The sequence below is a fragment of the Drosophila takahashii genome, chromosome 2L, assembly GCF_030179915.1.
Source record: "Drosophila takahashii strain IR98-3 E-12201 chromosome 2L, DtakHiC1v2, whole genome shotgun sequence".
Classification (NCBI taxonomy): Eukaryota; Metazoa; Arthropoda; class Insecta; order Diptera; family Drosophilidae; genus Drosophila; species Drosophila takahashii.
This window is the reverse complement of record NC_091678.1, coordinates 10377572-10401354: the sequence shown is the minus strand read 5'-3', so window position 1 is coordinate 10401354 and position 23783 is coordinate 10377572. Positions and strand designations below refer to the sequence as shown.

The 23783-nt window shown below is 39.5% G+C and overlaps 4 protein-coding genes across 9 annotated transcripts in view; 2 read left to right on the top strand and 2 right to left on the bottom strand.

Moving 5' to 3' along the window:
- Positions 1–296: 296 nt before the first annotated feature.
- LOC108061336 (uncharacterized) lies at positions 297–1642 on the top strand. Its single transcript, XM_017147461.3, has 2 exons — positions 297–415; positions 472–1642. Exons 1-2 carry the CDS (start codon positions 359–361, stop codon positions 1453–1455), a joined length of 1041 nt encoding a protein of 346 aa, XP_017002950.2. The 5' UTR covers positions 297–358; the 3' UTR covers positions 1456–1642.
- Positions 1643–1769: 127 nt separating this feature from the next.
- On the top strand, positions 1770–2986 carry LOC108061337 (uncharacterized). Its single transcript, XM_017147462.3, has 2 exons — positions 1770–1895; positions 1953–2986. The coding sequence occupies exons 1-2, from the start codon at positions 1839–1841 to the stop codon at positions 2889–2891; spliced, it is 996 nt and encodes a 331-aa protein (XP_017002951.2). The 5' UTR covers positions 1770–1838; the 3' UTR covers positions 2892–2986.
- Positions 2987–3103: 117 nt separating this feature from the next.
- On the bottom strand, positions 3104–6657 carry LOC108061237 (uncharacterized). The gene is made up of 4 exons (XM_017147328.3): positions 6261–6657; positions 5931–6193; positions 4396–5577; positions 3104–3798 (listed from the first exon to the last, which is right to left on the bottom strand). Exons 1-4 carry the CDS (start codon positions 6655–6657, stop codon positions 3640–3642), a joined length of 2001 nt encoding a protein of 666 aa, XP_017002817.2. The 3' UTR covers positions 3104–3639.
- An 11348-nt stretch (positions 6658–18005) lies between these two features.
- nAChRalpha5 (nicotinic Acetylcholine Receptor alpha5) overlaps positions 18006–23783 on the bottom strand; it is a 56844-nt gene continuing 51066 nt past the window's right edge. For 2 of the 6 annotated variants that reach the window (XM_017147307.3, XM_017147309.3), the window contains exons 12-13: positions 23543–23681; positions 21272–23303 (exon numbers count right to left, since the gene is read on the bottom strand). In XM_017147307.3, coding sequence (XP_017002796.2) covers positions 23151–23303; positions 23543–23681 — 292 coding nt within the window. In that variant the 3' untranslated portion in view covers positions 21272–23150. Of the gene's footprint in view, positions 18153–18212; positions 18236–21271; positions 23682–23783 lie in introns of those variants that run through there. The other 4 variants (XR_011417725.1, XR_011417726.1, XM_070212082.1 and 1 more) reach the window with 3 other exon arrangements.

Sequence of the window (23783 nt, the reverse complement as noted above, 5' to 3'; positions counted from 1 at the left end):
GTTGACGAATAGCAGGCGTATATGGTTTTTAAAAAAGGCACAGCTCACTCAGAGCTTCTGTGTCTTACTAATATTTCAAAAAGTTTCGTTAATATGAAAATCCCAATTTCGATTCGAAATAACTTTGAATAAATCAACATAACTGCCAAAAAATCCCATTCAGATAGAGTAGCTCTCAACAAAACGATAGCCCCTGAATAACCAGCTGAAAACGTGACTCGTTAAGAATATAGATTTATATATATACAAGTTGGGGTGATCAGCATCGATCGGCAAATCGCGATGCTATGCTCGCGGAATCAAGTTCAGTTTGAACCCGACAATCGAAGCGGTTGCAAGTGCCCGGAAAATATCAACAATGAACTACGCTAATCTTGTGATTATCTGCGCCAGCTTGGTGCTCCCCCAACTGGAGGTAGGTCATTGGATTTCCCACTTTCCCACAAGCGAAATAAAAATGTGTTTATCTAGATGGGAGCCGCCAGAGCTACGCGCGGTGGAATCGACCCGTCTCTCTACTCCCAGGGGCGGAAATGGAACTTGACTGAGGAAATATTGAATGAAATGTGGCTCTCCAAAAGGCCGTATATAGTCACATGGAAACCAAATTCCAATGAGGTGATTACGGACACCTACGAATTCAGTCCCAATGGAAGAAATCTTTTGAGGAGCACGCAAAGACACTATGAGTGGAGGTATCCAGAAGACGGTGGACCCTCTTCTGTACAAGTTCAGGAAAATTTGGACTTTCTATCCAACCAGCTGCGTCAACTGGCCAGTGTCTTCAATAATCCCTTCATCAATCCGGTTGGATTCGGTTTTCCCGACTTTAACATCTTTAAAAACTTGCATAAACCTAACTACGGACCCAATCCGTTCCTTCCGCGTCTTCCCGATTTACCACAATGTAATTGTCCACGAGGCGGTAGACCAAACGAACCGAATCCGGAATATAGACCGTCTAAAGGAGAACAAGATCCCGTATTCAATGAACCCAACCCGATATATATTCCCGCCCAAGATCCCAGTTTAAATGGACGCAATATGCCGAGCTTCCCCCCTCAAGATGTGCCCAACACACAAGGACGTATACCAAATAGATCCGACGATAATGATCCATGGCTGCCGCGTCCACCTTCGACTCCACGAACTGTGGTTCCCCGGCCCACACTGGCACCCCCGAATTTCGACGATTCGCCGCCGCTTTGGGTGCCAAATCTAGAACAAACAACTACAACGGAGCGAGCTCTCGTCCCCCTGCCCACCTTGGCACCCAGAAGAAATGGAACCGACACAAGCATCGATGATTTTTTGGGAAAGGTGGACATCACCGTGGCGGACATTAAGGAGGAGGATGGGGAGTTTGTCACGACGATCATGGATGAGCAAGGGCGAGTTTTAAAGGCCAGTTTTGCTCTGAGCGATGACAAAGGGCAGGGAGGTGGCGTCAATTAGAAAAAAGGCCCACCATAAAATAACCATATATATTTTTGCAACAAATTTCACCTCAAATTAAAGATTTATAAGCCAGGGATAATAATATTTCTTATAATTGTTAATAAATTCCCAAATAAATTTAGTTATAATTATGTACTTTAATTTGTATTCTCAGAACCTTGAAAATAAACCCAGTTTAATTAGACGCAATGAAAGTCATGGGAAAAATATCATATTATATTTGCACTCTTTGATAAGGGAGACTGTGCGAAACCAGACGATAACCTTATGCTAGCCCCTCCGTGTAGGATCCGCCAGTTTGGCCGATTAGTACTATCAATTTAGTTCGACTCAGGCAATCGAGGTGAACACAACTGTAGCGGAAAGATCGAGAAACGAGAATGAAGTACGCAAATCTTCTGGCAATCTGTGCCAGTTTGCTGCTCCTGAAACTGGAGGTAGGTCATGGAAAACCCCAAAAAAAAACCCAGAGTGACATAATCTATTGCTTATAGACGGCAGCAGCAACAGCCACCGCCGAAGAGCCCAGCAGGGAACTTATTTATGCGGCCCAGACCATTGGATTGGATGAAGTTGGCTTGCGTGAATTGTGGCGAACCAGGCAGCCGCTGATTACCAGGAATCAAAACGATGCCGGTCAGCTGACTTCGGTGACCTTTGAACTAAGTCCCGATGGCAGGTCGATTTCAAGAAGGAGGCTTGTCGAGGAATCGTCACTTTCATCGCCTGCCAGGCTAGAGGAAAGTTCCGCATCGCAGCCCCGAGAGCAGTGGGAACTTTTACCGAACTCCGTACGTCAGCATCGTCCCACGGGAGAATCTAGCTTCGGAATGGGTAATTTCGATCCCAGTATATTTTCCACGAGTTTTGCTAGGGCTCCACTATTCCCCAACTGGGAGGTGCCCGCCGGCGTGAAGCCGCAAGTCACGACCAAGACGGAAGTGGACAATCAGGGACGTAAGGTGACCACCACAACGAGGAGTTATTCCGGCACATTTGCGCCAGGAAGTAATGTCTTCCATCAGCTGTTTCCCGATATATCGAGGGAACCTGGTCCACTCAGCCCCGACTTGGAACAGAATCCCATCTCTCCCTCATCTCGTACAGGACCTTTCGATTCTAACTCTGGATTTTCGCCCCGTCCCAGCCAACGAGATCCTGTCTATGTTCCCGTAAGAGATCCCACAACCACACCGCGAACTGTGGTGCCCCTTCCCACGCTCTCCCCTCCGGAAGCCGCCGACGAATCGGACAAGGTCATCGATAACTTCTTGGAAAGGGTGGATCTAAGGCCCGAGGACATTGAAAACCGAAATGGGGAATTGGTCAAAACGATAGTGGATAAGAATGGGCGAGTTTTGACTGCCAGATTTGTTTTGAGTTCCGTCAAAGGAGTTGAAGGGGAGCCTAAACAGCAAAAGCCCACAAAGTAAATCAAGTACATTTAAATTTTGTAAACAATGCTTGAAAAAAATAACGCAATTGAATAAATGAGCTTATCAGCTGGGGCTAAACCCATGCAATAAAATTAGAGGTCTGATTCAATCTTGAGGTGGAATATAACATATATATACTTATATAGGGGGAACACTTGATAAGGCTGTTTTGTGTGAAATATATGTACGAATAGTTTATAATGACTTACCTTTTCGCATTTTCATCTATACTAATCAATAAAAAGCAACTACAAAGCGCTCTAAATTATTCAAAAACTACTCGCATTTAGGTATACAGTTTGGGACATTAAATATTCTTTATTTTTCAGATCGCTGGCCAAATTAATTAAAAAAGCATTGATTGTATTGTATAGCTAATTTATTACAAACAATTTTTTGTTTTTGCGCTAACAACTGAGCTGAAAGAAATTAAAAAAGAAAGGAAAAAAATAATTGGGATAATATAAATAAAAAATCAACAAAATAACATTAAAATAATAACATTAGTTGACTAAGCATGGTTAACAACATAATTTTAGCAAACGAAAAAAAAACAAATTGCAGCCAAAAATAATTCAAGCATTAAGAGATCAAAATTATATATAAAAAACACAAAGGGGAAGCGCGGAACGAGAAATTCAATTGGAATTTCACGGCAAAATGATTAAAATACGTGGAAAAAACTATTGCATAATTTTGTGCGCAGCTCGTGGCGAAACGCATTTGGTGGCCGAAAGCATTTTGGTTATGGTTGATTTGGCTGTAGTGTTGTGTGGGTGTAGTCAGCGTGCGTTGGTAGTTGTGCGGCCGACAAAGGTGTTTTTCTGCCATTGTCTTTCTCGCTCGTTAGCATTGCATTAGTTGGGTTACATTTATAAGCCAAGCATGTCAGAGAAAAGAGAAACTAGATTAGTAAAAAATTGTTGTTTGATCAAATGTATGGAAATTCGTAGTAAAAGCATTTTTTCTTAAGTGTAATTGCAAGAGCTAAAGCCAAACGTGAAGCAAAAAATGTTTGCACTGCGCCGAAACTAATTAAAAAGCATTGCCTGCCTTTAGGCGCTAATATGAAATTCGACTTGGCATAAATATGTTAACGAAAGCATACATTTTTGAACGCATCCTTTGTTTGCCTTCGTCAGTGAATAACGATATTAAAATATATAAGTAAAGGTAATATAATTTTGTTTAATTTTTTTTTAACTTTTTCATGAGAGATTGTAATAAAGGTTTGCAATCGCCAAGGGCTTTCAAATGTAATATAATAGGTTCAATATGAAAATGTGGGTAATAAAAAATACTGATTCATTGTGAAGCTTTAGCAGCCATAAAAAATTGACTAAAAGTAAATAGACGGATTTAATATAAAACTTTGATTGCCCACATGAGATCGGATAGTTACAGTTCCTGTGCTAATTAAGCTATATCCTTTAACAGGGGGCGGAATCTAACATCAGTTCTCATTTGAAGTCTAGAGGGAGTACTTAAAGTCCTTACTCACCAGGTTGTCGAACCGCAGGGCATCCTCATCGCTGAGTCCCATGCTGCGCGTCAACTGCAAGTATGTCGAGGTGATGGGCTTCAATCGCTCTAAATCCAACGGAGGCAGTGGGAGTGATAGTTCCACGGGCGGAAGACCGCGCAGTTGGGGGATCCTAAGTTCCGGCAGAGGTTTCGGCGGACTCAACAGTTCCAGCTTGAGCGGCACCGGCGTCGAGGTGGAGGCTGGATGTCCGGTTTTCAGGCTGGAAAATATAGATTTCGTTAGATTTATCGGTGTAAGGGCATTGGTATCCTTGCTGGCGGCGGCAGCAGGCCTGGCTGTTGAATCTGCAAGAGGAGGAGGAGGCGGAGAGCGTGCCCGCATCGAGCTGTCCGGCGAGGTCTTGATCATTGGCGGAGTCGCCGCCTTGGGAGGGGCCAGCATCTTGCCAGGGGCTGAGGTGGTAGGGGTGCTAGAGGTGGTAGGGGTTGTAGGGGTTGTTGAGACGGTGGTTGGATAGCTGAGGCTCTGCAACAGGCTGCTGCCGTAGATGGGCGGCGCTAAAACCGGTTCGCCGGCATAGAAGCGCCTCATGAAGTCATAGTATCTGAGGAGATTATCCCGCGACTTCAGCAGCTGTACATCAAAGCACTGGCTACTGGGTTGGGGATGAGATTGGGATGAGGTTTGAGATTGGGGAGTGATATTCGGGTTGCCAGGACACTGATCTAGCGGACTCGACGGACGCTGCAACTGAGTCTTGACCCGGATTTTGGGCACGCTAACCGGGGTGCTTTCAACAGCCGCCTGAACTGCCTGCGGTGGCTTGGGACTGCGGCTCTGGGGAGGTCCTGTCCCCAGGACGTCCAGCTGAGTGGCACTGGAACTGCTGGCAACGGGACCACCCACAGAAACGCCCCCACCCACGCCCACAGCCAAACCACTGGCAGTCGAGGCCTTGAGGTCGGCGCTCGAGTGCCGACGGCGCTTGGCCGTGGGCCCCGCCTCCAGCGAGCTCTCCGTGTGCGATGAATAATTCAGGTAGTTCTCCACTTCCGAGGAGCTCTCGTTGCCGGCCAGGTCGGTATCCTTGCCGCCCGCCGATGGCGAGGAGGGTCGCAGATTCTTCTTGCACTCGGGACAAATGGTCAGGAAGCGGGTGACCGCCTCGCGGGGCAGGAACGCATAGGTTTCGGTGATCTGCATTGGGGAATAAAAATAGAAGTTGAAGTTAAGTAAACATTTTTAAGATGATCTTAATATATTTAAATTAAATATAGAAAATTGCGTTTTTCGGTGATCTGCATTGGGAAAAAAATAGAAGTTTAAGTTAAGTTAACATTTTAAGGATGATCTTAAATATATTTAAATTAAATATAGAAAATTGCGTTTTTTAAAAGCTATTATTAGAAAGATTTGTAACTGTACGATAAATCTGCAATAAAATCTCTTAAAAAAATCTCTTCATTACTACTAAATTCACTTTAAGAATTAAGATAAGCTAATAATTATAATATTTATTATCTGTAAGATATTCTGTACACTACACTCACAATGCGGTAGGTGCGCTTCTGACCCGCGTGCATTCCGCTGCGGCCTCCCAGTTCCATGTGCACATTGTAGATGATGTCAAAGAACTCCTCCACACAGGCCACCTTCCGATAAGTCCTGCGACCGAATCCCTTGCTGGTGGAGGCGGCAAAAAGGTCCACGTCGCCGGGATTATCAGACAGGATGGCTGAGCTAGGAAGAGGTTTCAGACGCCGTCGACTGCCGGGGGCCTCCTCAAAACCCTCGGGTCGATTGGTGGTAAAGCCTAGAGAGATCGGCAAATTAAAGCAATGAAAATCCATAAAATCCTCAAGTTAGAAGGCACTCCTTACCCTTTGTCTTGACCCAGAAGCGAAACTTGGAGCTATCCGGGCGACTGTGCTCCTTGCCCTCCAGGGCCTTAAGAATTCGCGCCTTCTTGCGCAGCGTTATCGTCTTGGTCTTGGCCTGATCGCCGTATGTGCTGAGGGCCCAGGGCTGGAACAGCTCGTAGATGATCTCTCGCTCACCTGCCGGCTGCTCCAGCTCGTCCACATCCGCATCGTAGGCCAGATCCGCCTCCGCCTTGCCCACAGTCACCGGGGAGCTCTCCTCGCGCTCCTCGATGGCATAGAGCTTCCTTTTGCTGCTCCAACCCTCCGACGAGCCTCCAATTGTCGCCGAGGACTGTGGGTGAGGTGGCTCGGACTGGTCTGTACTAAGCTTGCGTTTACCATTCGAGTGCTCCATGATGCGGATGCGTTTTGAGGGTTCACACACTTTTTAATCGACTCAAAAAATTCGCTAAATCAAAGCCAAGTCCAAGCGATAAACAATATCATGGGGTTTTAGGGAAAGAATTTTGTGTGAAATTAGAATTTCAGCTGTATTCTATTCTTCGTTTGGTGGGATTTCACGGAAGGTCCTAGAAAATTAAAATAATGATTTTTTAATTTTTTATTTTGAACTTCGATGAACTGTATTAGAGATTTTCTTTTATTGCACTCGGTCTAAATCACCAACAAATTACACAGTATTTAAAATACCTACTTTTTGATGTTCAATGTGCTTAGTAAAGGTTAACAAAATTTCCAACACAATTTTTTTGAGAACAAATGTTTAACGAAAAGTTAACAAAAACAATGATATATTTTTTAACAATATCAAAAATTAACAGAAATCCCACAAAAACGAAAAACAAGGGCTCAGATCGTTTCGGCTCAACAAATAACGAAAGGCCAAAACAGAAATGAACAACAGCGAGCGCGACGCGACCGAATGAAAGTTCAAACACAACTGACTGGCCAACTGATCAGCGTCCCGCCGAGAACATCTCGAGGAGATGCGGAGATGCTCGTCCACATCCTTGGGTCCAGTCGAAGACAGGCTGGTCCAGATGCAAACCGGTTGACCGGGCATCTTTGAACTTTGAACTGCAGCCCCGAAGGGCAGACGCAGACAGCCAGGGAAGCCAGCCCTTGGAACAAGCTCCTCACAAGCCCGAGTATCTCGCAGATAAAGATAGACCATATAGAGTGCCTACCTCAATAAGTTGCGCAACTGCTGGCCAGCAAATCCTGGCCCAACTTCTTGTTGCCGAGCTAAACGCTGAAAACCAACCCGCAGATGAGGCAAACTCACCCCTAACCCGGCGCTAAAGGTGTTTTGCATTTTTAGCAGCATACTTTTAGGCGGTTGCGGGGCGCTCGTTTTCCGCACTCAACAGACGACGACGATGATGACGTTTAGAGGTCGGCACTTCCACCCACCATTCTACCACCCACGATTCTACCACCCACTCCCAAACGACCGCTTGTTGCGCTTCTTTTCACCTTGAAGTGTTTTTTGTTTGGTTTGTTTTGCGATGAGATTGCCAACGAAGCGTCACAAGTTGCGCCACTTAATAACAGCATTTATATCATGCGGATAAAATAGTGTTGTTGCAGTGAAGGAAAAGAAATAAACTAGTTTCTAAGAGAAAATGAAAAGGATTTCGTTTATTAGAAGCGCCAAAAAGCAGGCTCTACAAACGCATAATCTCTTATTCGGCAATGGGATGGCTTTTACTTCTTCTTAGGGGTGTTTCTTCATTGTTTCGATTTTTTCTTGGGTTTTTCTTGTTTTTTGATGAGGCCAAATTTATCTTGTCTTGCCATTGGCCAGATAAGCTATCCCAGAACCGGCTTTTTCTGCGTGTCCGCACTATTCTGACTTCTGTCTGCAGCTCAGCAGCCGAGTGCTTGGGTTCAGCTTAATTACTGGACCCGGCCAGAAATTATATTGAAAGTACCGAAAACTGGTTGATCTCGGGCAGTCTGCATAAATTTATTTAACTACGGATTGCCGGATATTGTAACGAACTTCTAGAAACTTATGGAATCTAAAGAAATGTCCTAAAACTTTATTATAAAAGTCGTTATGGTATCTTTATTAAGGAACACTTCAATGATCCAGCTTTAGCTTTTAAAATGTACCTTATGTACACTTAAAAAATTATTTACAATTCCCAATGCATTTTGCCTATGAGTCGACTTTTTACATAGTTTAGAAAAGATGTAAATTACATTTTAAATTTGATTTATTTGAACAACCAATTTTGGAAATAAACAAAACCATTCAAGAATAAAAATCAGGGCGATTAATTTGTTGTCCGTATTAATGCTGCTATTCATTTTTAAATAACTACAATATTTAAATATTCAAAATTTATTTAATTTTTAAATTTAATTTTTTAAAAATAAATTAAATGGCTACTATTAAATGTATCAGTATTTTTATATTTTTTTGGTTTCCGTAGAGCCCCCGAAAACAGTTAATGCTCCAGGACTTAGCCATCCCCTCGATGGATAGTCGATGTTCATTAGTGGCCGTGGTCTCATCGCCTATGCATTGAAATTGGCAGTCAGTTGTGAAAAAATCAATGCATGTCTGAGTAATCGATGCGCCTAATGGAATATCTAAGCTAATAAGCTGGGGCACCACGTCATCCACCGTGATGCCGGTGCCCGATGAAGTTAAATGGTGACTCCGTTCGAGGACAATTACCGAAGCAACTTATAGACAAACAATGGATGGCTTTTGCCCATTTGGTGAGCTAATGTTTGGCTGGGATGCTCGGAGGCTGGCTGGGACGGCTGCTTGGCATTTGGTTAGCAATTAGCCAACTGACCAAATAGCATGAATAAATAGACTTGCCGGCTAAGTAGTTGTTGAGCCAAGAGGAGCGACTGGTTTCAAGACAGCAGCAAGGCGGCCGAGCATCTGCGGCAGGACATTAGATGCAAACAAGTTTGCATCCTGAGGCACAGGGAAACTTTCTCACGCTCGATGCCCCAGCATCAGTGGCAGGACACGCAGGAACTTTTATAAGATTTCCCTCCTTCCTTTTTGCTGAACTTTCACATCAAAATTTCAACGGATTCGTACCCAGAAGCAGGCCGGTTTTCCAAACTGGACAACATCAGCGTCAGCATCATCAACTGCCGCTGAACTTTGACACGCATCCCGGCCAAGATGAGCATCGAGCATCGAGATCAACCCTTTCCATCTTCCTTCCAGAGCAACCAGTTTGCTGGTCAGCTCTCAGCCTCCGCTGGTCACTTCTTCGTTTGGGGTGGGTTCATGTTTCTGTTGATGCTGAATGCTGAATACTGATGTTTGCCTATGATTTGGCCCGCATCGCTCGCTTTTTCCCTGCTTTTCGGCAAAGATAATGTCCAGTTTTGGTCACCTCTTTGTCCGTTTCCCCGAACTCCTTTCCATTTGTATGGCCTGTGTATTGCAGTGATCTTGCTGCTGATGATGCTGTGCCAAAGGACACCAATAAAAAGTCCACACATTTTGCCACCATGAGAGTTTTTATTTTCTGAGGCGGAATCGCAAACCTGTTCCCATTTCAATAGCCTGTTACGGGGTAAGAATTTTGGGATATTTTTCAGGATTTTAGAGGAGATATTAAAAGGATAAAAAGGAAGGAAGATGCCCGTTACTCTCCTAATCAATATTGAAATAAATAAGACTTAGCTTTCGGTAAAAATACATGTCCGATATCCGCAGTTTAGACTTCTATATCTTTTGATATTATAAGACTAGTTTTATTATGTAAAATAATAATAATAGTATTAAATTGATTTAGTTAACCTTAAACAAGTTAAGAGCAAACCTTCACTGGATTTAAAAGTTCTGAAAACCCTGAATTTTTGTTCAATTAACAAAAATCAATATTGATAATAATGGATTGTTTGGCAAACTATTAAATTGTTTCTGACCAATTCTAGAGATTTAAAAAGTGGAAACAAAGGCAACGACAGGGTTATGTAATTCCTTTTGGTAAAATGCACTGCAAATAAGAGTGGGGGCAACTGTGGGCCTGCAGCTGGAAAAACTGATTCGTTGTCGGCTCCGACAGGCAGATAATGAGGCATTAACGGGGGGAATGAAGGGGGAGGGTCAACGGGAGTAGCATTATTCGTTAAAGGGAAGGCGCAATTTTACGCACAAAAAAAGAGTTGACGATGTGGCGTGATGTGGGGGTGGGGGTGGGTCGTAAAAGGGGGCGGCTGCTGCAGGGGGTGTAAGCTTAACAACGCAACATAAATTAACGCATATTTCAGTTGCAATTTAAAAAGCGCACAAAGCGAACGGAACCTGCAGCGGACGAGGGCGATGTTGGCAGCGCTGCCAGCGTTTCAATTATTTGTTGTTGTTGCTTCCCATGTTGTTGCTGTTATTGTTATTATTAACATTGGTGTTGTTGTCAAAAGTGCCAGTACAGCGCATTATTTCAGCTTCCCGTTGCACGCACAAAAAACGAATAAAAACGACAACGCCCCAAATGCTGCAAAAAATGCCGCCGACCCCCCTTGGTTTCTCCTCCTGTAAGGATGCATCGATGCGCCTAAAAGTATGCAACGCATTGGCCGCCCATCTGTCTGCATCCCCAGCCCCCTCCCCCGCCAATCCCCTCACACATACACACAAAAATATCCACACACATATCCATGCACATTCGCAATGTTTCGCCTGTACATTATTTACCTCTTGTTCGTTTTTTCCCCGGACTGCGGCGGCAGCGCGTTTTTTACAAGTTTTATTGCATGCGTGCGCGAATGAAAAATAAAATATATAAAAATATATAACGGTACCGCTCCAACACGAACGACCAGGGCCACCATTGGCCTCCAACGAACGGGCGGGCGAACGAGCGAACGCTCAAAAAATAACCAAAAAGCAAGAGAGATGCCCAAATGCGAAAACGCGTGCAAGCAAACGGGCCAGCAATGTCCTGTCGAGGATGCCGGGCAGCAGGGATGCCCAGGATCAGGGTACATAGGTGCACTGATTGCCTCCATCGATGGGCTGCTGGGTGGTTGGGTGGTGGGTGGTCGAGGATTTTGGGGTTGGGGGAGCTGCAGCTGCAGCAGCGACGGCGGCGGCGACGGCAGTGGTGACCATAAAAAACCCCAGGACAGACGCTGGGGCCAATGGTGCGTATGTGTGATGTCGGCAAATGTTGGGCGACAACAACAACAACAGCGGCAGCAGCGGCAGCGGGAGTGGAAAAATAAATTAAAAATGGTTGGAGCCGCTGTTGCTGCATTTTTCACTCGCATTGTCGTTTCTGGTTCTGGCTTCCTTTTTTTTTTGTTTTAAGCTCTGCACAAATATATTGAAAATATTTCCCTTTTTTTATGCCCATATTTATTATTTTATTTCGTTTTTTGTTTCGCTTTTCCACTGTTTGTTCGCCTAAAAGCGCACAGCATTTTTTAATTGGGTTAGTAATTGAAATTTATCGAGAGGCTTCCACGCACTGCGAACTCCATCAGGGAGTCCAATCGAATATACAAAGCCAAATGAATTCTAACGCGCTTTGGTCGACTCACAAAAAAGACAATCAGCTTTCTTTAATAATAACTGAAAGAAACGAAAAAATCAGCGGAAAATGCTGAACAAATTGCCTTTGTCGCCGTTAATGCACTTTAGGTATGGCTTCATGTGGAGATTTTTTTATGAGGAATTTAAAATTGAAAATTTTAAAAAAATCGCACTTTAAGGTGGATAGATTGGGGGCTCTTAAATCGTAAGGAGAACCCAATCTGTGAAAAATGCTAAGCTAATGTTTGCTAAAAAATTAATTGCAAAAAATTAATAATACCATAGTAGTCTTTTGATTGGTTTAGTTTTTATAGAAAAAACAAAAGGACAGTTCGAGGCAATATTGAGAAGAAATGAGTTGAAAAAAAAAGTTTCACTCTCCGCATCTGCAAATGAGTAATATTGGTTTTTGCTTTATCTTATTGGACAAATATCATATCGTTGCAAATATATTGAAAAATGTATTTTATCCTTTTTTTTCATCCCCTCTATCAAATGCTTGTCTAAAGTGATTTTAATGATTTTTTTTGTGGACATTATAGATTGTAATATGTGATATTCAGGTTTAATGCAGCGCTTCAATACATTTTTATATACACAATTTTAAAGATTTGAAGAAAAATGTTTCTGGGATGTTCCTTTAACTTTTACGTCAACTAACCCAATCTTAACGTTTAATTTTGATATTGCTTTGATAATGCCTTTGGTTTTATAAATGTGTATGCTAATACATAATTTGAATATAATTTGTCCATTAATGTTTTGACCTTTAAGAACAATAAGCCATTCACATCTTAATTAAGATTGATATATTTACCAACATTTTCGATGAACATTCAAAAATCAGCCATTAAAAAGATGTCTAAAGATGTTATTTGAAGTCCTAAAAAGCATAAAGTATTCCATTAATTCCATGCTTGGAACTTCAATTAATTTGTATTTATTTTTCTACCTGTCCAAAGGACCAGCTGAAAGTCAAATTTCGAGTGCTTTTCTAAGGATGCGCAATGTTGATGGTTAGCCAAGGAAAATATAAGGAAAAAAATTTTATTATCATAAAATAAATTACAAAGCTCCTGCTGGACACTCCGGCGTATAATGCATGCTGTGCATATTTATTAATGCCATTCTCCTCCGTCCGAAATTCGAAATTAGAAACAGTGATGCACAAAAGTGTGCAATACATTGTAGGCTTTTTCAGTGCGATTCAGAGACTTGGGAGGACGTCAAGAATTTATGGCCCGTTGCAGCTGTGGTTTGGTTTGGGTTTTCTTGAGAAAGTTTACCAAAATAACCCCTCAGAGAATTCGCAGAGGATGCAAAAACTGCATCAAAGTGCAGTGGCAACAACAGCAGAACAGCAACAACAACAACGACAAACACAAAAATGCAATTACCGAAATGATAACAAGGCCTACGAGCGCATAAGGCTTCGATGGACATTGGACAATGGACAGAGTCCTTCATCTTGGTCTTTGCTTTTGCTTTTCCAGCTCAAGATGTTGCTAAGGCTAAATTGGTGCGCCAGTGTGTGTGTGCCAGAGATTTTGTGAGTACGCATCTGTGTGGGTGAAGTGAAGCATAAAATATATATTAATATACAAGTGCACAAAAATACAATATGCGATCTATAAATACCTTGAAAGTCCCAAAAATCAATTATATTTCAGATTTCCCTATTTTGGCATTATCAATTTGTTTATTTGATTTGATTTTTTAATTGAAATAAATACAAAATATTTGTATCTATAGTTACTAAGATCAAAGGTGACCAAAATATAAGAAATATCAGTAAAACTTAGAAATATAAGCCCTTTTACCCAAACAATCACTTTTACGACGAACATTTCGACATAGTTTTCATACCTTTTCATATAAGCAAATCTTAAAACATATTTCCCTGGCTCTCTATAAATATTCACATATATTTCAGAGCAAGAAAGATGTATGTATGCCAATGCTTCTGTGTGTGTGTGTATTTTTGAGCAAGTCAAAGATTTTCTATTAAATTTTAAATAATTCAATTTTACATTTTACCAAAAACATTGCAAATGAGTAAAGTAAACCCAGCACAAGCACACACACAAGTGCACAAGTGCAAAGTGCAGCTGCATCTCTAGACATTTGCTTGTATGAGTGTATAGGTGAGGTGGCTGCATCTTGTCCAAAAATGTTTCATTATGTTTGTCTTGCAACTCGCACTGTCCACTCGAAGAAAATCTTAAGCCTACCCCCCTCCACTCCCCCTCCACCCCCTTTGCATTGTCTTTGCATTTTGTGAAAATATACTGCATATGCTTAGACGTTGCATTTCACACACTCGAGTTTATGTGTAAGTGTGTTTTTTGGGTGGCTGGGCGGTGCGTTTTCATTTGGTTTTTCACCGCACCACTGGCCCAGCCATAAGGCACACATAAGTTTCTTCTGCTGCCGTCCTGTATATAATTAGGATGTGCCATGTGCCGGGTACAGTTTTCTATTTACCACAAAGTGCGTTGCACTACATAAGCCTTCGAGTGTGAGTGTGTGGGTAAGTGCGTAAGTGCGTGTTAGTGGGCATTAAAATGGAATTGTTTACATTGGTTTTTTGGTAGTTTTGCCTCACAAAATATCGGAAAAGTCTTAAGAAAATAGAAAAAAGATTATCCAATTAAAAATAGGTAAGGAAAAAGGTAAGGTCATTATATTTTATTGTCTGTCTCCCATTTTTATTTTTAAATATATAGGTATTTTTATTGTTATTTCTCCAACATAGTTTTGCCTTAAAAATTAAGGAAAGGGCCTTACGAAATCAGAAAAAAAATCCTTAAAGACGTTATAGTGGAAAGCAGACAAGTGCCTTACAATCAATTCATGTTTTGACAGCTTTTCAAGCGATATTTTATCCAGGTGTCAATAGATGAATAATTAGGCCTTGCTGAATTAAAAAGAAAATGTCTTCAGATATTTTTCTTACTTTTTTCCCCAAACGACGAATTTCTCTACTGTTAATAAATTACCAGAAGATAAAAGGAAGTCAAATAAATGATGTATTAAAAGAAAGAGAGTAGACCCAAGTTTACCAAGAATCCATCTTTCTGTGTGTTGTCCAATCACACATCCGAATCTAAGGAGCTGGTCTAACATTTCGCATTCAAGTGCAAGTCGCAGGACATTCCCCCCGGTGCCCTAACACCCACCTCCACCTTCTTTCCTACAAGACTCTTCTTAAACCTCGTTAAATTCAGCACACACTGTCCAGAATGTGACGGCAAATGCATAAATTAAAATTGCACATAAATTTTGCCATAAGAAACGACACCCAAGAAGAGCCAACGACAACGACAACGACGGCGTTGACCCCCACGGACAACCCCCTAAACCTAAGTAAGTTCCACCCGAATCCGCCTGCAAGTCCCCTCCCTTTTGGGCGAAATGCGTACTCGTAATTTGTGCTTATTGTGCAAGTCCGATGGCCAAGACAGCAGGGGGCAGTGGACGGTGGGCGGTGGGCAAAGGCGTCGATGGGGCTTAGCTGGGGGCCGGAGTGCTGGAGACTGTGCCAAGATGCACACGAAGTCACAAAAGAACCGGACAGCGGTGGCCCCCACACCTCCAACACACTTAAACTTACACGGAGGGAAAATGTAGGAGGTCTGAGCTTTGCAAAACCGAACATTTTCCATATCAAGAAAATCATCACCGGAAGATTGAGTTCGGCCAGACCAACTTTACCCTTGCATTTTTATTTAAAATATAAGGCTATAACCAAGGGTATAAAATGCATAAATATAAAATCAATAATAATTTTGTTTTTAATTTGTTTCTACGGATTTAATTTTGGGAACATTGGATTTTTTACAGTCAAAAAAGAATTGTTTTTAAACCGTCGGCACTTACACATAAAACAATCAAAAATTTTAAAATTTTCGATACGACAAACGATGAAATTAACAAAGAATTGTTAAATTTTTTGTTACGGATAACACATTTTTCTAGAAATCAAACAGTTTGCTCACACTTACGTTTCTTGGAATTTGGTTTTATTAAAAAAAGTAGAACTTGGGTAACTTGATAAGTAAGTCTTGTTAAAATATGGAATCTTTCAATTAAAATTTAACCAGAAAAAAACTCTCTTTAGTTTGACCATTCGAAACGGAAAAATCGATGGTGTCTTATTCTGAAATAATCGCAAATAGCCGAAAAATAGATTTCGAACAATTAGCGGTAAGTTAAAAACATAATACTTAGGTCTTTCGACCTGTAGTTAAATGTTTCGCTTTCTATAAATGGTGCAAATTTTAAAGAATTTAAAAAAAAATGGTCTTGGTGTCTTAAAGTTTTTTAACACCCCTTAGGAGTTTATTTATGGTATCTATGTATATTTTTTCTCCGTGCACCCGGGGCTAAGTGTTGGAGTTTCGCTGTGTGCGTGAGTGTGTGCTAATATTGAGGTAGGCCGCTGTATTGAATGGATGGGTGAATGGGTGAATGAGGGTGGAATGGGGGTGGAATGGGGGTGCCATTCGGGGGTCGGGGTCGCAACTTGCACTCATCATCAACTCAAACTCAATCAGCAGCAGCAACAACAGCAACAACAACAACAAGAAGGGCATCGGCAGAATCGCGACACCGTGCATCTGTGTGCGTGCGCGAGTATCTGTGTGTCGCTTTTGACATTTACTTTATGTATTCTTCGCTTGTAATGAGGTAAGTGAGGAATGCAGGGGGGAATGGATGGCCTATGTACGCGACTCGTTGTACGCACATTTGCACATATGTGAAATGCCGTTAATTATATACTTTACACGACACACACAATCAGAACACACACATACTGATGCAGGCGGGGAGACAGGCGGCGATTTTAATGTACAACAAAAGTGCATTGTTGTTGTTGCCGCAGAGCGGAATTGTGTGCGGGTATATAGGTGGCACCCTCTCTCTATTTACTACAACTATACCACCTATATACTACTTTCTATATATCATATACACACATTCTTAAATCGCATTGTTAAATATGCGAAGTGAAAAATAAAAACGATTTTAACTCTTTTTTTCACGCACAAAAATGTGAAAAGTCGAGAGAAAAAAAAGAACGAAAAAGAGAGGTTGCCATAGGCATAGAAGGGGTCACCCCCCGGCAGGCAGGCAGCATCCCTTATCATCCCTTATCATTATGATAAGAGGGGCAGGTCAGCCCCGGGGGCGTGGGTATTTGTATTTGCCAATGCACTTTTTTGCAACAGCAGCGGCGACCACAAAGGAGCTTGTTGTTGTGTTGCCTTTGGTAATTTTCAGTCGAGAGGGCTTCTGTTTTTTCAAATGTGATGTGTGTTTTATGTGCATGTACTGACCCTCCATATGTTTGTTTATTTATCCGCGAATTTGTTTGATTTTTGAGGGCAGAAAAAAATAAGAAAAATTCAAATGCTACAAAACAAATTTTTATTAGAAACATATTCCTATTGATTTCAGTGTCTGTCAGCTATAATCCGATAAATTTTCATTATATTTATGTAAAAGAAGTAACAATATTTATATGCCTTTTTAAAAAGCGGAAACCCGATATGTTTTGGTTTTAAATTCAAATTTGAATTTCCGTACCATTCCCACGTTCCATTTTAGCTCTAGTCAAAGTGTTGGTAAATGCATAAATACACTAGCGCCACAAAATGGTAGTGACTTTTTCATAAACTACAGAGTGGATATAGTCGGCGCCATCTGGCGACACGGAGATGCAGTATGACATTGCTTGAAATATGTAGAATAGGTTAAATGTATACTACATATGTATGTACCGGTAAAATGTAGGTCCACAGGGTTATTCCAATGACAGCCTCTCGATGTCCTTTGAAGTTGTCAAACCCTTTTTAGGGATATTCAACTGGTTTTATGAACAATATCGCCCAGTTTAAACTCTTATGGTTTCGACCGCAAATGGCCGCAGTTCATAAAAGTTATCTTAGATGGCGCTGCGACGACAGGGGCGCCCCTGTCATGTAAAAAAATGTAGAAAATTAGGATCTACTTAAAAGCTTTTCGACATGCAAGGTATTAAAATTACCTAGTCACCCTGTGTTTTTTGCTGCGCGAATCACCCTGTTTTCAAATCGTGTTTTAAAAATCCAAAGCTTATCTGGGAAAACTGAGACCGCAAAGTGAAGACTTTCCTCTGCACTTAAATTACTCCCTTACTCTTCCTAGAAAACGGCAATTATGCCAAAACACTTAACATTTTGTCAAAACATTACAAAATTTTATTTTTAATCAAATAATAATGATAATAATACAAAATTTAGGTTGTACAACAAAGTTCTTTATAAAAGTTTCTGAAATATATGATGATCCTTGATGGTTTCACTTGACTGGAGCGGATTTGGTTCCTATTTTATAAAGAAACTATTAATGATCGGTTCAATTAAGAATTAATTGCAATTACTCACCTCGAATCACTCCGAAGAATGTCAGCAATCGTGAAAAGGGTCAGATAAAAATATATATGTATTTTAGTCAAGGAAATTACAGTGATTTATGATCATTCCATGCATAAGCAAATGTATACAAAGGAGTGCATAAGTAGGAGTAGATGTGACTGAATACTCAATCTATTTTTGATTCGATTTTTGGAAAATAAGGTTTATTGATTGGACATTGGAAATAAATAGAAGAAGGTTGTAAAGAGGTCATGCCAAAATTCTGGGATAAATAGAGGACATTTTCTCACAATTGTAACTTTCCACAGAGGAAAAATGAAAATAACTGGTCATACATACACGCAGCAATCCTTCAGCTGGTTTAAACTCAAATCAGTTGTCTGGCTAGCTGTATATATTTATTGATTATATGGTTTTTTCTATTATGGGAATATCGTAAAGAAGGAACGGGATTTTAATTTGGATCTCAGCTGGTTGTTGACAAACTGCGCGGGGATCAGAATTTTCCTTTAGTAAAATTTGCCAAAATTTTTACCCTTGAAGGATCAGTTGTGAAATTTTACCACTTTGAATATAAATGTTTTTCCAGTTAACGATGTTTGCCTGTCTATTCGTTACAGCGTATTTACTACGTAATCTAAGTATTGATGCTTACAGTGAATTAAGTGTTGTTTTGCAATGAGTATATGACATTATGAGTTTGGTTTTTATGAACATTGATACAATATATTTACACATTTATTAGATATTTGAGAGAGTGTCTGTGTTGGTATCTTAAGCCTAGTTCGCAGCAGTTTCTAGAGCAAAACACAATTTACCTTTCCAAAGCGGGTAGCAGGATCATCTTCGTCCTTAGGGTCTTCTTCCAAGTCCTTCGTCCTTAAATTTTGTTGAGAATAAAACCTAATTTGTGTTTGGTATTTCTGTCAAATCTTTTCTTTTTGAATTTTTATTATTGAATAATAATTAAAATTTTACAATCGCTTTACTCGGGTTTCTTGTTCTTTTTTTTCATTGTTTCCTTTCAACTTTTATTTTATTCTTTCTTCTATAATTTACTATTTAGGCCAAAATGACCAATTTAAATTTTCTTCTAATTTTTTATGTCATATATTTTGTGTTTTTTAGTTAATTCTGTATGTTTCTTTATACGCAATTATTTAAATTTAAATACTAATAACGACATAAAAAATCAGCGCTTCTCTTTTGTTTTCTGTGTTCTTTGTTTCTTTTTCACTTTTTTAAAATTAATTTAATTTAAATATTTACTAGGTTACGATTTCATCCCGCTTGATTTGGTTTTTATTTAACCCTTTTTAAATGACTAATTAAATATTAATTTAAAGTTTTGTGTGTTTTTCATTTTATTTTTAATAGAGAAAGGAGTTTGGTTTTTGTTTTTTTTACGTTTTTTAAGAAATATATACTTTTTATGTATATTTTTTAAAATTCTTTTAAATGCAACTAGTTGTAGGAAAAAGTTTCATCATTTGCTTCAAATATTTTCATTATAATTTATTACATAGTATACTATATATTTATATATATACTTGTTTGTCTGTGTAAAAAGAAGTATATACGTATCCATGTAAATATACACACATATGCATAAACTGTGTATTTAATGGTTGACTTGATGAAAGAACTATTTTCCAAACTGTCCTCTTATGTTTTATGCACTAGAACTTTATTAGTTTTAATCTTCAATCAATCGTCCTGCTCCATTGCATGGCCTCGACTAATGTTGCCGATTAATTCAGCCCGGGGAGCCCCGCTATTTCCTATGTATTCATTTATTTACTGGGGTGACACCTTCTTTAAAAATTGCTTATATGAAAACTCCCGTTCAACGTCGGCTAATTGCATGTTGAACATAATCCAGTTATTGATTGCTATTTGAAATCGGCCATCAGATATTTCAGTTGGGTCTTATGGTTTGCTTCGTTTGTGTTTTGTGTCTAAACAAGCACAATTGATGGAAACGTATAAAAGATTTAAAATTAGTTATTGTTTTTATTTTTCATGCTGGCAGCTTGTTTGCTATGTTCTCTATTATTATTTCTTTAATACTCTTAAGCGTTAGGATTGAAATCTATCGTTATTTGTTCTCACTGACACTCGCATTGGAAAAGCATACAAAATCAAGTACATGTTTATCAAAAACATTAAGAAAAGTCCCCACAAATTTACACGTTCTCCGATTTCAAGCTATTCTCGTGGGCATAAAACAAAAAATATATAAAGAATTTCACCTTTCATCAAAATATAACACATCATCATATTATTTTACACTTCGAATTCTTTATCAAAAGCTAACCTTATTTATAAGTGTTTCTGAATCGTTTCAAAAATAAGACAACCAAAAAAAGGGCAAGTCAGAAAGATTGTATAGTTTGGCATACAAAATCCGTATATAAATTGATGTTCGAAACTGTCCTTTAACCAAATCGCATAAAACCCATTTCTCAATATTCCTATTTTTTCCTCTATTTCTTCGATCTGTTCGTTACCCGAATTATATTTATTGTTGTATGTAAATCTATTTCTAGTATATTTCTTGACTTGCATTTGTTTAGCTCTTTGGATAGAATCTTAACAATTTACGGTTTACGGGTTTTGGGTTCTGTGTAGCCTAGTCTAGTTTGAATGACATCGTTTAGTTGCTAATCATATTTCCATTATTTACTTTTGAATTTCTTTTTTCTTTTTTTGCATTTACTGTGACCTATACGTTTTAATTTGCTTTTGTTTTTGTTTTGGCGTGTTCGTATTGTTTATATTCAAAGAAAATTCTGATTGTTTACATTGCACAAGATTTACAATTAGAAGCAGAATAACTGTAACTTAAAAATTAAAAAGCTATTCCATTTCGAACGTTTTCTTTCAGTGTGAAATTTCGACCAACGCAGTTTTGCTTTTTTCTCTATTCCTGGTCATGGGGTCTCGATGTTGGGAAATGCGCAGGAAAAGCGCTGGAAATACCCTCTCAAGGGATATCCAAGCTGCTCCTTCGCACTTCCCAATCGAACCCAGCGACCGTGTAAATTTTTAAGATTTCGTTTCTTGTATTCCTTTGTTTTTAAATTATGTGCTCGGCTAGTAAACGGACAGAAACATACTTTAAGATTATATTCGTAGTTATGGGGATTAACCATCGGCCATCGAACAACCGAGTGTGTGTGTGTTGTGTGTCTTGTGTATGGTACAAATATATGAAAAGTTGGGTCAGATTGACGCACGCTAAACTCCATCATATATAGTATATATCTGTATAAAGCTCCTTGGTTTATATGTTTTGGTTGTTGTGGTCTGCGATCAAGTATGTTTTGTGCGCTCTAAACTAGAGCCAGCACATAATTTTGTACCCATGCACCCGCATGTTACGTGTTCTAGGGTCTTGTGATGTTCATTGTTATTGGTATATCTTGGTATATCTGTACTGCTTGGCTTGCCTCTCATCCAATTAATTGTTTTCTGTGCTGAATTGCTTTTTGGTGTGGTACAACTTTTAGTATTTGATAAAAAAAATAAATAAAATATAAGGAAAATGTGTAAGAAGTAAAATCAAAATCAAAGTACCGAAAGTTAGACTGTTCGCTGTTCTCAATGCGCTGAAGGAGCGAACTCTTGCCCTCCGCTGTGGACCTCGCGCAATAGTTCGATCGATCATCGTTTGCATCACCAAAAATCATGCAATTCATCAACACGCAGATATTATTGCTCGCAACCATTTAATTTCATAAATTCATTTCCTCGTGCGGCGCCAGTCAGAATGAAATGCAGTCCTACGGATGCATTTCATTTACCGAACGCATATGGGCTCATCATTTACCTGCTGCGCCTCTAGTCAATTACTCTTATATTCGCTTGCTTCATTTTGATTTTTCCATTTTCTTTTTCGTTATATTCCATTGAATTTTCTTAATTCCAATTCAGATTGGTTATTCTATTGGTTTTGGTAAGCTTTAAGGGGTTTGGTTTTTTAGTTTTAGGGGTTTGGTTTTATCATTTGGTTAGACATTCAACTTAAAAGGTATAATAGGGAGGGGGAGCTAGATATAGGATATGTAGGGTCAATTGGTTCTGTTTCGGAAATGCAGTTTCGTCTAGAGAGGGAAGGGTGGCGGAATCTCTTAAGGGGCCTAGGTACTAATGGTTAGCAAAAAGTTGCTCGGAACAAATCCCTGGACTGACTTCAGTGCTGAAGAAGATTACAAATTTTGCTGTTGTCCTTCTGTAGATCTTAGAACGTTGGGTTTTCACATCATATCATCATCTACATTTCCTACAGTAAAGCTCACAAATCGAAGTCTTCCAAAGGGGTTTTGGGGGGCTATTGTTTCGCTTGAAATACTGACATTTCCCTTGAAGTCTGTCAAAAAAAAAATTTCGAAAATCCATGTGATTATTTGTATGAAAACGCCTCGCTTATTCTATAAAATACAAAATATAAAATCTAAAAAGAAAATATACCCGTTTTGCTTGCTTGTCAAACATATATGTATATATATATTCAATGGAAGAAATATAGATACTGGCTTGTGGGGGCTGCGGGGAAGTGAGGGGATATCTTTGGTTTACCATTATATAGATTTTTTGTATAGAATTAGGAAAATTGGAATTAGTTAGTTTTTAACGTTTTAGTATATGATGTTGGTTTAGTCTCTTTTTTTAGTGTCTGTTTGATTTTAATGAAAGACTTGTTAAACGAGATTTTTATAAATAAATTATTGTGTTTTCAGAGACGAATTTTAAGTTTTTTTTAGGTTTTTTTTTTGGATGTATTATTTAGTCAATGGTTTTTTATCATGTGTTTTCCTATTTTTTTGTGCTTTTTTTAAATCGTTTTTTTAGTTTAATTTACTTAAAAAGTTTCGTTATTAATTTAATAATTAACAAATTGATTTTATAATAAAACCAATAACAATAACCACCTCGCCCATATGGCTACGAGACAATAATATGTGGTGCTGATAGTAGTACAGCTATTGTGGCTAATATTGTGAACATTGTGAATATGATAAGGCACAGTCTGTCAACGACCATAGCTGCAAATTTCCAATCATTGGCAATGTCATTGCACTCGTCATCTTTACGTAGCTGTTTGATGGTTTTTCATAGGTTATCAGTGTTCAAAGGAGAAAAAGTGGGTTAAGTTGGAGAGAAGAAGAGTTAAACATAGTCAATGGCTAAATATTTCGACTGCTATAACTAGGTTTTGACATGCACAGTTTTCGTAAGTGGAACGCAATTTTAATATTTAAAATTAGTGGTTATGGTTAGTACAAGTTGAGCATGTGATCTTCGCAGCACTTAACTCGACCGTAACCTCGACTTACCTGATCAGTTATAAAGCGAATTTCCTTTAAGATTAAACCTAGTTCATATTCTGTTGATGATTTGATGCACGTATGATGGGTGACCGCATCCGGCATTCGGGTGCTGCCAATTGGCCCAATGCTGCCATCGTCGCCTTGTCTGTTTGTCGTTTATAGTTGGTTTATGGAGGCCGAAAACGAGAGAGAAATTTGTGGGGCACGTGAGTGGCTAGATTCAGTTGACCCAATCCCAAAGTGACTC

Excerpts from the sequence above, each read along its gene's own strand:
- LOC108061336 (XM_017147461.3), top strand. The coding sequence starts at position 359 with ATGAACTACGCTAATCTTGTGATTATCTGCGCCAGCTTGGTGCTCCCC. Across the intron at positions 416-471 it reads TGGTGCTCCCCCAACTGGAG|ATGGGAGCCGCCAGAGCTAC; the intron begins GTAGGTCATTGG and ends GTGTTTATCTAG.
- LOC108061237 (XM_017147328.3), bottom strand. The coding sequence starts at position 6,657 with ATGGAGCACTCGAATGGTAAACGCAAGCTTAGTACAGACCAGTCCGAG. Across the intron at positions 5,578-5,930 it reads AGAAGCGCACCTACCGCATT|ATCACCGAAACCTATGCGTT; the intron begins GTGAGTGTAGTG and ends TCCCCAATGCAG. Across the intron at positions 3,799-4,395 it reads CCCTGCGGTTCGACAACCTG|TTTCTCTTTTCTCTGACATG; the intron begins GTGAGTAAGGAC and ends TTACTAATCTAG.
- LOC108061337 (XM_017147462.3), top strand. The coding sequence starts at position 1,839 with ATGAAGTACGCAAATCTTCTGGCAATCTGTGCCAGTTTGCTGCTCCTG. Across the intron at positions 1,896-1,952 it reads TGCTGCTCCTGAAACTGGAG|ACGGCAGCAGCAACAGCCAC; the intron begins GTAGGTCATGGA and ends TATTGCTTATAG.